Genomic DNA, 12,392 nt, shown 5'->3' with positions numbered 1-12,392 from the left:
AAGATGTCAAACACCACCTTCACATACTCAATTAAATGGAAGTCTAGCCATTCACATTCCCTTATTATGCAGTTATTGACTCTGACAATCATAGTCATTAGTTGAAGACATTTATGGTTGAATGCTTATTTCATGCACTTCTGGAGTTTTGCATGTTTATTTCGTGCACTGCTGGAGTTCAGCATTCTTATTTGGGCACTGCTGGAGTTTAACGTTTTTATTTTGTGCAGTGCTGGAGTTTAGCATGCTTATTACGTGCACTGCTGGAATTTAGCATGTTTATTTAGTGCACTCCTGGAGTTCAGCATTCTTATTTCATGTAATGCTGGAGTTTTGCATGTTTATTTTGGACACTGCTGGAGATTAGCTTGTTTATTGTGTGCACTGCTGGAGTTCTGCATTCTTATTTCGTTCACTATTGGAGTTCAGCATTCTTATTTCGTGCACTGCTGAAATTTTGCATGTTTATTTTGTGCACTACTGGAGTTCAGCATGTCTGACATGATATGATATGATATGACATTTATAACGCGCCTATACACAAGTGTTTCAAGGCGCGGCGAGGCGAGGCAAGGGAGGGGGAACAGATGGGAGACAGAGACAACTATCCTACTAGGCCAGGTGTCAAACAGATCGCGCAAGTGCATGGGTAGGGACGAGGGGAAAGTGCAGTACATGGGAAAAATAATAAATAATTAATATTAAATAGTAATAGTAAAGTTGGAGGCAAGTGCAAGGATTAGTGCAGACATCAGGTGGTGGTAGGACTGTTAGGGATACAGAAAACATACCCAAGTGCGCGTTTGCCAGGAAGGCAGTGCAGGGGTGCGACTGGTGGAGGAGGGGGCCTGGGCCCGAGATAAGAGGGTGGCCAGGTAACCAGTGCAGAATCAGTTTCAGCCAGGAAGTCAGCAGGGGAGAAGAGGAGAAAAAGCAGAAGCAAAGTGAAAGGTTTTGAGGTGCTTTCGGAACCGGAGATGGTTCTCCTCACGTTTCACGGAGGCAGGGCGGCTGTTCCAGAGGGAGGCCCCATCCCAAGAAAGAGCCGAAGAGTTTATTTTTTGCACTCCTGGAGTTTCGCATTCTTATTTGATGCACTGCTGGAGTTCAGCATTCTTATTTCATGTACTGCTGGAGTTTGGTATGTTTATTTCGTGCACAACTGGAGCAGCATGCTTATTTTTTACACTGCAGGAGTTCAGCATGTTTATTTAGTGCACTGCTGGGGGTTTGCATGTTTATTTTGTGCACTGCTGGAGTTCAGCACGTTTATTTAGTGCACTGCTGGGGTTTTGCATGTTTATTTTGTGCACTGCTGGAGTCTAGCATGCTTATTTAGTGCACTGCTGGGGTTTTTCATGTTTATTTCATGCACTGCTGGAGGTCAGCATTCTTATTTGTGCACTGCTGACATTTGGTGTGTTTATTTCATGCTCTGTGGCAGTTTAGCATGTTTATTTTGTGCACTGCTGCAGTTTAACATTCATATCTTGTGCACTGCTGCAGTTCAGCATGTTTATTTGGTGCTCTAATGGAGTTCAGCATTCTTATTTCGTGCACTGGTGGAGTTCAGCCTTATTTTGTGCAATGCTGGAGTTTAGCTTTATTTCGTGCACTGCTGGAGTTTAGCATGTTTATTTAGTGCACTGCTGGAGTTTTGCATCCTTAGTTCGTGCACTACTGGAGTTCAGCATTCGTCTTTCGTGCACTGCTGTAGTTTTTAATGTTAATTTTTGGATGGAACAGCTGGAGTTTTGCATGTCTATTTTGTGCACTGCTGGGGTTTAGAATGTTTATTTCGTGCTCTGCTGCGGTTTTGCATCCTTATTTTGTGCACTATCAGAGTTCAGTATTCTTCTTCCATGCACTGCTGGAGTTTAGAATGTTTGTTTCATAGTCTGCTGGAGTTTTTCACATGTTTATTTTGTGCACAGCTGAGTTTTGCATGTTTATTTTGGACACTGCTGGAGTTTTGCTTGTTTATTTCGTGCACTGTTGGAGTACTGCATTCTTATTTCGTGAACTGTTGGAGATCAGCATTCTTATTTTTTGCACAGCTAGAATTTTGCATGTTTATTTTGTGCACGGCTGGAGTTGAGCATTCTTATTTGGTGTACTACTGGAGTTCAGCATGTTTATTTTGTGCACTCCTGGAGTTCAGTATTCTTATTTCATGCACTGCAGGAGTTCAGCATTATTTTGTACACTGCTGGAGTTTGGCTTGTTTATTTCGTGCACTGCTGAAGGATTGCATCCTTATTTCGTGCACTACTAGAGTTCAGCATTCCTCTTTCGTGCACTGCTGGAGTTTTGCATCCTTATTTCGTGCACTACAAGAGTTCAGCATTCTTCCTTCGTGCACTGCTGGAGTTTAGCATGTTTGTTTCGTGGTCTGCTGGAGTTTTTTGAATGTTTATTTTGTGCACTGCTGGGGTTTAGCATGTTTATTTCATGCTCGGCTGCAGTTTTGCATCCTTATTTTGTTCACTACCGGAGTCCAGCATTCTTCTTTCATGCAATGCTGGAGTTTAGCATGTTTAATGTGTGCTTTGCTTGAGTTCAGCATGTTTATTTGATACTCTTATGGAGTTCAGCATTCTTATTTTGTACACTGCTGGAGTTTGGCTTGTTTATTTCCTGCACTGCTGAAGGTTTGCATCCTTATTTCGTGCACTACTAGAGTTCAGCATTCCTCTTTCGTGCACTGCTGGAGTTTTGCATCCTTATTTCGTGCACTACAAGAGTTCAGCATTCTTCCTTCGTGCACTGCTGGAGTTTAGCATGTTTGTTTCGTGGTCTGCTGGAGTTTTTTGAATGTTTATTTTGTGCACTGCTGGGGTTTAGCATGTTTATTTCATGCTAGGCTGCAGTTTTGCATCCTTATTTTGTTCACTACCGGAGTCCAGCATTCTTCTTTCGTGCAATGCTGGAGTTTAGCATGTTTATTTTGTGCACTGCTGGGGTTTAGTATGTTTATTTAGTGCACTGCTGCAGTTTTCATGTTTATTTCGTGCACAACTGGAGTTTAGTACAGGACAGAAGGTGGGTCTTTGTTTGTTAACACTTATGTAACATCACAAAGTTGGCTTTTGAAGTGATTATTATTAAACTGCAAAAAGTACTAGTTCTCCACACATTATCATTTTCATCGCAGGGTGCTGTTCTTTTGCAGAGTACACATTCTACCTGCACTATTTATTCTTACAACGTTAGGATGTTGTACATCAAACGGAGCAAGAGACCAGATAATGATAGTGTGATCATAGGGAGTAAAATGCCTTTACCCAAAAGTGAAAGAGACCAAGTAATGATAGTGTGATCATAGGGAGTAAAATGCCTTTACCCAAAAGTGAAAGAGACCAAGTAATGATAGTGTGATCATAGGGAGTAAAATGCCTTTACCCAAAAGTGAAAGAGACCAAGTAATGATAGTGTGATCACAGGGAGTAAAATGCCCTTACCCACAAGTGAAAGCGACCAAGTAATGATAGAGTGATCATAGGGAGTAAAATACCCTTACCCAGAAGTAAAAGAGACCAAGCAATGATAGTGTGATCATAGGGAGTAAAATGCCTTTACCCAAAAGTGAAAGAGACCAACTAATGATAGTGTGATAATATGGAGTAAAATGCCCTTACCCACAAGTGAAAGAGACCAAGTAATGATAGTGTGATCATAGGGAGTAAAATGCCCTTACCCACAAGTGAAAGAGACCAAGCAATGATAGTGTGATCATAGAGAGTAAAATAATTTTACCCAAAAGTGAAATAGAGCAAGTAATGATAGTGTGATCATAGGGAGTAAACTACCCTCACCCAAAAGTGAAAGAGACCAAGTGATGATAGTGTGATCATAAGGAGTAAAATACCCTTACCCAAAAGTGAAAAGGACATTAAAGTTATCCCAGAATTCTGTGATGTTATAAGAGGCTCCAGCTCTGTGACTTGCAATATCCTTATAATATACAATCAAGGCAATTTAGCCTGAATGTATCTTATTTCTTCCATGAAACAAGGTCCCCCCCCACCCCTCTATTGTCACCCATATGGACATGTGCACTCCCCTTTCTGTCTTCTTCATATCCCTTCCACTTCTAACCCTTGCCTGGGCTGCTACACCGAGAGCAGATAAAGTCCACTGTGGCTGTGGGGACCTCATAGGGCTTGGAGAAGTCACTCCAAATGTGGCTGATGCCATGTGTGTAATGGTCCCTTGTTAGTAAGGGTCCTCCTGTAAGTGTGAGACATTAAGACTCCCTCTGATGCCTTGTCTCTTGTCCTAGGTCCTGTGCCCAGGCTGTGCTGCGGTCAGAGCCGGCGGGAAAGGCTGCTGCGGAGCCGGATGCTGCGGGAACCGGTGCCGGGTACGTATACGTTGGGTTGTAATCAATAATCCATTAACCATGAACTCAATTTACTAGCTGATTATTCGTTGAGAATACCTGGTTGCAGAAAACTCTGTGTGTGAAGGGAAGTGGTGGGATATATGGAAGGAGGTAAACCCTCTCTTTTTTATAATTCTCTCAAATTTCTTTACCCTTAGTGTCGACATATCCAGCCTAGCCCATCCATGCTTCTGCAAGATTCATACACAGGCTCATAGCCCTGCATCTTTCACAAGCACTAGGTTAGGACAGGAACACCACTCAAGAGCTTTGGCCGGAGCTTGTCCTCCATTGGGGACACACACTCAGCCACTTATATAGTAGCTTGACATGTAGATCTGTCTGTTCACAGCCTGTAAAGGCTCAAGGAGGAGACAGACTGTTTACTGAAACTGACACTCCCAAGGAAGGAAGTAGTAACAGATTCAATGATGTCACAGGCGCCTCAGGTACACTTTCATTTTGATGTAGTCCTCCCCTTAGGATCAGCTTAGGTCTCAGGATGCAGAGAGAACACCCACAGTACACACCATCACATTCAGCTCCCAGGCACCACCTGTCTCTCTCTGAACCCTCAGCCAACCCTTACACAGGCAACACGCACAACATTGGCCAGATGTAAGGTAACAGCCCTGTATTGCGTGATGTGGATAAGAGCAGGGTGTGCGCAGCTACTATACAACCCAGAATCTCCAGCTGTGCTATGGTTCACTTGTATGTAGGGCAGTAGAACCAGAACAATACAACAACGGGAAGCCTTCAGTATCTGTATAGCACACTGCATCTCATTTTGTGACTTCACTTCACTCTTGTAATAAGAGTAAAACACACCTACTCAGCTATAAACGTCACCGCCCTTGGAACGTGCTGTGTCCAATCAGAAAGCAGGGAACGCGGGCGGAATCCGCAGGAATGGATCTGCACTCCCTGCTCAATTGACTTTAATCTAGCAGAACCAGCTGATTGGCAGGGGCCGCGACAGGGCAGGGCCTGAGCGGGGAAGGGCCACCCACAATCTGTCAATGCCCACTCAGCAGCACTGTGTGGGCATTTACAGATGTTAATGTCACTGTGGGGGTTCCAACTACATTAGCTTCAAGCCCCACTTGTTAGGCAATTCTGGCTACGCCTCTGCTGATTGGTTGGGTACAGTAGGATCTTAATGTTAAGGCGTTTGGGGACGTTGCTACACTGCCTGCATCCTTACAGAAATCCAGAGAGTGCTTTGACCAACGCCTGAGTGTGCTACATAGCCATCCTGGATGGGTCCCTGTGCAGTGAAGGCCAAAAACCCAGGGATCCACAGTAGGGTTCAAGATAAGTTCTGGGATCATTAACGCCGTTATTCCCTTCCAGAGGTTCAAAGGACTTGCTTAGTGGGGCAGCTATTTCAGAAAAACAAGCCCTGTGGTATCCAAGTGACCTCTGGCAATCAAGTGACCTGGAACAGAAATATCTAAGCACTTTCTTTTCAAGAAACCAGGGAATAGTCTTTAAGTGAACCTCAGGAAAGAAATTGTCTGTCTGGAAATGGGGAAATGTCTTGATGCTCCAATGCCTCTGAAATTCCGTAGTGCTGGGGAATGGTCGGTTGTTTTTCCAGGTGAGCGGAGTGTCCACTTCTGCAGTGATATATGGAGGGCAAGGAGAATCCTGGCAAGGCCATTCCAGAGGATAGCTCCCCTAACTGAGACGGTTGCACCTCCTCTGCATTCAGTCCTTACTGAAAGCTTGTAATATGCTGGGGGCTGGGGTGGTGTGGGGGGGGGGGGCACACTCTGTTATACTAACTTAGCCTGTCTTTGGTGTAAGAATGTTTCACTCAGATGTCCCTCCTTCTCTTGAGAGCTAGTGTAGCTGCCTGAAAGCGGGAGATGTCTTAGCTTTCCTTCACATCCAAGATCAGATGTGCAGCCAGCAATGGTGAACTAGGAGAGTCTGTAGTAAACAGCAGTGCAACAGTCTTCTTCACTGCCATACAACTCTTGGCCAGTGGCATTAGTGGACCATGATATCCATTACCAATGATGTGCTTGTATATTATATTTAAAATAATGTGGGCTTCTCATTATTTGGCTATTCCCAGTATTGATGTCATTCTTGTGAATTGTGGAAAATATTCACAGCTACGACATCATACCTGTGAATAATGAGTTTGAAAGCATACTAATAATTGCCTACCCTGGTGTGGGGTGTCAGCCAATCAGGTGGCTAGAAATGCAGGCTTCAACCGCAGGTGAAAGCCCGTGTTCCATGCCGCCTGACACCCGAGTCACGTGTGCTCCACAAAATGACACTGACTGTAAGAAAGGGATCAGTTATGTTGGGGGCACGGGGTGGTTTCGAGGGAAGAGCTGACCTCACACCTGATGCTGAGGACTTATAGTTTGACAACACGTGCTAGATGCCTATGTCACCTAAGACAGACTTCTGAATAACAACTTAAGCATGTACAGAGGGTTGTGCGGGTTACAGAATGTTGAACAAAACTGTAAAGACATAAGATGAACTTCCTTGAAAGTGATCAAGTGATTTGGATTCTAGCGGAAAGTGGCCTCTTCCTTAAAAAAGCATTACATGTAATTTACTATAAAAGGTTCTTTGCTGGTGACAGGAAAGTCTCAGCTTTCACTGTGAATTACATAGCAAGTGGAAAATGAGTCTTCAAATACGGATTGTGTTCTTGAAAATATAGTACAATAGGAGCCTGAATACGCAAAAAAAGCCATAAAAACATACAACTCAAGGAATCAAAATATCAGCAACAATAATCCTCACAAAATATATTAAAAAATCAAGCTTGTGTTTCTTGCCCTGATAATAAATTGGCTGAGCACCCAGCCAACTTTCCACTTAGAATAAAACCAGCAAGGTTGGCCGGTGTTGTCTGAATTTCACACCTCTCAGAAGTGGGACCGACATGTTTTTCCATATTGATTTATACTGAGAACAAAAAAAGAGAAAATGCCTCATCATTTCCATGTTCCCTGTTCAAAATGGGGGAAAAAGCCAATGCAATATCTCTACCCTACCGGTGGAACCAGAAACCATTTCATCATACTCTAATAATAGCTCAACCCTACCAGTAGAAATAGAAACAGAAACAATTTCATCATATTCTAATAATATCTCTACCCTACCAGTAGAAATAGAAACAGAAACAATTTCATCTCACTCTAATAATATCTCTACCCTACCAGTAGAAATAGAAACAGAAACAATTTAATCTCACTCTAATAATATCCCTACCCTACCAGTAGAAATAGAAACAGAAACAATTTCATCATACTCTAATAATATCTCTACCCTCCCGGGGTGAACCAGATACACTTTCATCATACTCTAATAATATCTCTACCCTACCAGTAGAAATAGAAACAGAAACAATTTCATCTCACTCTAATAATATCTCTACCCTACCAGTAGAAATAGAAACAGAAACAATTTCATCATACTCTAATAATATCTCTACCCTACAAGTAGAAATAGAAACAGAAACAATTTCATCTCACTCTAATAATATCTCTACCCTCCCGGGGTGAACCAGATACACTTTCATCATACTCTAATAATATCTCTACCCTACCAGTAGAAATAGAAACAGAAACAATTTCATCTCACTCTAATAATATCTCTACCCTACCAGTAGAAATAGAAACAGAAACAATTTCATCTCACTCTAATAATATCTCTACCCTACCAGTAGAAATAGAAACAGAAACAATTTCATCATACTCTAATAATATCTCTACTCTACCAGTAGAAATAGAAACAGAAACAATTTCATCATACTCTAATAATATCTCTACCCTACCGGTGGAACCAGAAACACTTTCATCATACTCTAATAATATCTCTACTCTACCAGTAGAAATAGAAACAGAAACAATTTCATCATACTCTAATAATATCTCTACACTACCGGTAAAACCAGAAACGATGTCATCATACTCTAATAATATCTCTACCCTACCGGTACAACCAGAAACGATTTCATCATACTCTAATAATATCTCTACCCTACCAGTAGAAATAGAAACATTTTCATCATACTCTAATAATATCTCTACCCTACCGGTAGAACCAGAAACCATTTCATCATACTCTAATAATATCTCTACCCTACCGGTACAACCAGAAACGATTTCATCATACTCTAATAATATCTCTACCCTACCAGTAGAAATAAAAACATTTTCATGATACTCTAATAATATCTGTACCCTACCGGAAGAACCAGAAACAATTTCATCATACTCTAATAATATAAAAAAGATCAGTTTCTAGTATTACAGCCCCTAAAATATGATTGAATACCTGGTTTAATTGTAATACCATCATGATACCTGTTCAATGGTTTGTTGACCTTAAATCTTTCACCTTTCTTTATATAATGCAGAGTCATCAAAATCCCTTGAGTTTCATGGCTTGTCAAATTTCCCAGAGTTCCATGCTCAATTGTCTGAATTATATCATCGGCCTTGAGTCATCCTTTCTTATCATGTGAAAACCAAGGTATTTTAAAAACGTTCTCTGAAGCCCACTTCTGCTTGATATTTTTTGTGTCAATGTAACATTTGGATTGACCCAAGTCTTGAAAAACAAAATAACGGGTTCAACAACAAATGAAGCATTCATAAAATGAAGACCTATTCCACGATGGCTGGCGTGAGCATCAATATTCTTCACCAACACCAATCAGACTTACCTGCAATATAGCTCAATTTTTGTTGAAACCCCAGAAGATGTGGGAAACTCCATTTCGCCGCCTTTGCAATTAAAGATTCCTGATTTGGCACATCTCCAAGAGTGACCTACAGGGGTGATAGCGCTGTGGCAAAAGGGGCTGGACTGGTGAGTGGGCCACCGATTCAGGCCTACAGAGAATGACGGCCATTTTACCAGCATTCTTCACATTTTAATGGGCTTTAAGAAAGGTTGCTTGAAAAGAAAACACAGTAAACACATCTTAGGTCTGTGTATAGTTCGTCCAGGAGCACGTCCAATGTATGCACTATTAGTACCCGGCGAGGGTCAACCAGAATGGAACAAACATTCTGATTGGCCCTCGCCCGGTCCATACCTCACAGAGAATTCCTCTCAAAGCTTTAGTTTCGTTGACGTCCCGTGGGGGGGTGACAGCCTCTCAGCCAAAGAGGAGGCTCGGAACAGGGTAAACCCCACTCTGAGCCTTCGCAGGGCTGGAGGCTGCCGTCCTCCCTGCCGGGGATTCAGGTAAGCGTTTTGGCCACCCCCCACAGCCCCAACAATTCCCACTCCGCCCTCTAAATCCAACTTGCCTTTTTTTCGCTAGCAGACACGCTTTGTGACTCTGTTCCCAGCGCGTCCGCTCCCGATGGCTGCCATGGAAAGGGAAAACGGACTCCGTTTCAGAACAGAAAAAGATTACTATTAGTACCCCGGTCTTGCAGGCCAGGGTACTAATAATCGTACGCCCCGAGCTGCAGGGCCATTTCCGAGTCAGGTAATGCCCGGGGCCTTCGTGAAGGCCTTCGCTACACACGGGACTGTAACTGGGCCCTGGGGCATTACCTGACTTGGTAATGGCCCTGCGGCTCGGGGCATACTGCTTAATTGTATTCCACAACTGTGGAATCTGCAGCTATTTCTTATTAAGACACCAGCACCTGGTGCTTCTGAGATCTCAAAGCACGTGTTTCCGTTACGCCATTTTGATGGCGAGATGAGAGGATCAATGTAGAGGGCTCTGAATTCCTAGTCAACGGGTGCAAAGTGGGTTAGTGGAACATCCAGGCCAATTCTAAGCCCCGCCTCTTCCTGGACCACACCTAGATCCGCCATACTGCTGTGTTTAAATATATGTACCCTTTCTTTCTGTCCTTCTCAGATGCTGCGATCCGTTTTCTCCTCCCTGTTCGGCGCCCTGGGAGGATTTTACTGCCTGGTGGTCTCAGCGACAGCTCTGAAGGATGGACCGTGGTGCAACATTGCTCCGGCTGGGGAAAAGGCATTATGGGAATCACCCTTTAAGAACATGAAGTAAGAGCGAGTGACAAGGAGACAGAGAGCGACAGAGAGAGAGAGAGAGAGAGAGAGAGAGAGAGAAAGAGACAGAGAGCGACAGAGAGAGACAGTGAGAGAGACAGAGAGAGTGAGGGAGAGACAGGGAGAGAGAGGGAGAGACAGTGAGCGACAGAGAGAGACAGTGAGAGTGAGGGAGAGACAGGGAGAGAGAGGGAGAGACAGTGAGCGACAGAGAGAGAGACAGTGAGAGTGAGGGAGAGACAGGGAGAGAGAGGGAGAGACAGTGAGCGACAGAGAGAGACAGTGAGAGTGAGGGAGATACAGGGAGAGAGAGGGAGAGACAGTGAGCGACAGAGAGAGACAGTGAGAGAGACAGAGAGAGTGAGGGAGAGAAAGGGAGAGAGAGGGAGAGTTAGAAAGAGACAGGTGGAGAGGGGAGAGGGAGGGAGAGAGAGAGACAGAGAGAGTGAGGGATAGAGGGAGACAGAGAGAGAGAGAGAGAGAGAAACAGACAGAGAGCGACAGAGAGAGACAGTGAGAGAGACAGAGAGAGTGAGGGAGAGACAGGGAGAGAGAGGGAGAGACAGTGAGCGACAGAGAGACAGTGAGAGAGACAGAGAGAGGGAAAGTGAGGGAGAGAGAGGGAGACGGAGAGAGAGAGACAGTGAGCGACAGAGAGAGACAGTGAGAGAAACAGAGAGAGTGAGGGAGAGACAGGGAGAGAGAGGGAGAGACAGTGAGCAACAGAGAGAGACAGTGAGAGAGACAGAGAGAGTGAGGGAGAGACAGGGAGAGAGAGGGAGACAGGGAGAGTGAGAGAGAGAGAGTTAGAAAGAGACAGATACAGAGGGAGGAGAGAGACAGTGAGAAAGACAGAGAGTGAGACAGAGAGACAGATAGAAAGAGACAGGTAGAGAGGGAGGAGGTGAGAAAGAGTGAGTGAGGGAGAGAGAGAGACAGAGAGCAACAGAGAGATACAGAGAGAGTGAGGGAGGGGCAGAGAGAGAGTGAGGGAGGGAGAGGCAGAGAGAGACCAACAGAGACAGAGACAGAAAGAGAGACTGAGAGAGACGGACCAAGATAGAGAAACAGAGAGCGAAGGAGAGAGAAAGAAAGAGAGGGAGAGATACTGACATAGAAAAACAGAAAGAGTGGGAGAGAGAAACAGAGAGAGGGACAGAGAGGGTGATAGAGCGAGAGACACAGAGAAACAGACGCAGAGAGAGAGAGAGAGAGAGAAAGGGAGATTACTAGGGAGCGGGAAGAGAGAGAGAGACAGAGAGTGACAGGGAGGGTGAGAGAGAGAGAGCGAGAGGGAGAGAAATAGAGAAAAGAGAGAGACAGAGAAGGAGACAGAGAGAGAAAGAGAAGGAAAGATAGGGAGAGTAATAGAGAGAGACAGAGAAAGAGAGAGACTGCGAGAGAGGATGAGAGACAGATATGAAGAGAGATAGGGAAAGAGAGCTATGGAGACAGAGAGGGTGGGAAAGAAATAGCGTGAGAGAGAGGAAGAGAGAAAACGATATATATATATATCGAGAGAGAGACTGAGAGAGAGACTGAGACAGAGAGAGAGACAGAGAGAGAGACAGAGAGAGAAAGCACGAGAGAGAAAGCCCGAGAGAGAGACTGAGAGAGAGAGAGACTGAGAGAGAGAGAGAGAGAGAGAGAGAGACTGAGAGAGAGAGAGAGAGAGAGAGAGAGAGAGAGAGAGAATTTAGCATGGCGATGTCATGGTTTCATTTCCCAGATCTCTTGGGGGCTGCCCCTACTGATAGTGTCACTGTAGGTATATAGTCTTTGCTGTTGTGGTCCCTTGATTAGACTCTAAACTACAATCATAAGTTCTTATTAATAGTGTTACTCTCTATTTATAAAGACGTAAACAAATACATATTTTTAGAAAGTGAGATGGGCCATAATATTATTATTCGCCAGGAAACAGGGACTGATTAAGAAACTGCCCACCCACCACTGCCGTCAGGGTGGAGGGGAGGGCGCA

General features: G+C 44.1%; 1 protein-coding gene across 1 annotated transcript in view; it reads left to right on the top strand.

Moving 5' to 3' along the window:
- The window catches only part of TM4SF5 (transmembrane 4 L six family member 5), a 127,698-nt gene that overhangs the window by 53,130 nt on the left and 62,176 nt on the right, over positions 1–12,392 (top strand). The window contains exons 2-3 of the mRNA XM_069644228.1: positions 4,283–4,363; positions 10,254–10,405. Of these exons, the coding sequence (XP_069500329.1) occupies positions 4,283–4,363; positions 10,254–10,405 (233 nt within the window). The remainder of the gene's footprint in view (positions 1–4,282; positions 4,364–10,253; positions 10,406–12,392) is intronic.

The sequence above is a fragment of the Ambystoma mexicanum genome, chromosome 1p, assembly GCF_040938575.1.
Source record: "Ambystoma mexicanum isolate Mex_15411 chromosome 1p, UKY_AmexF1_1, whole genome shotgun sequence".
Classification (NCBI taxonomy): Eukaryota; Metazoa; Chordata; class Amphibia; order Caudata; family Ambystomatidae; genus Ambystoma; species Ambystoma mexicanum.
Note: the sequence above shows the minus strand (reverse complement) of the source record. Positions and strands in the feature narration are given on the sequence as shown.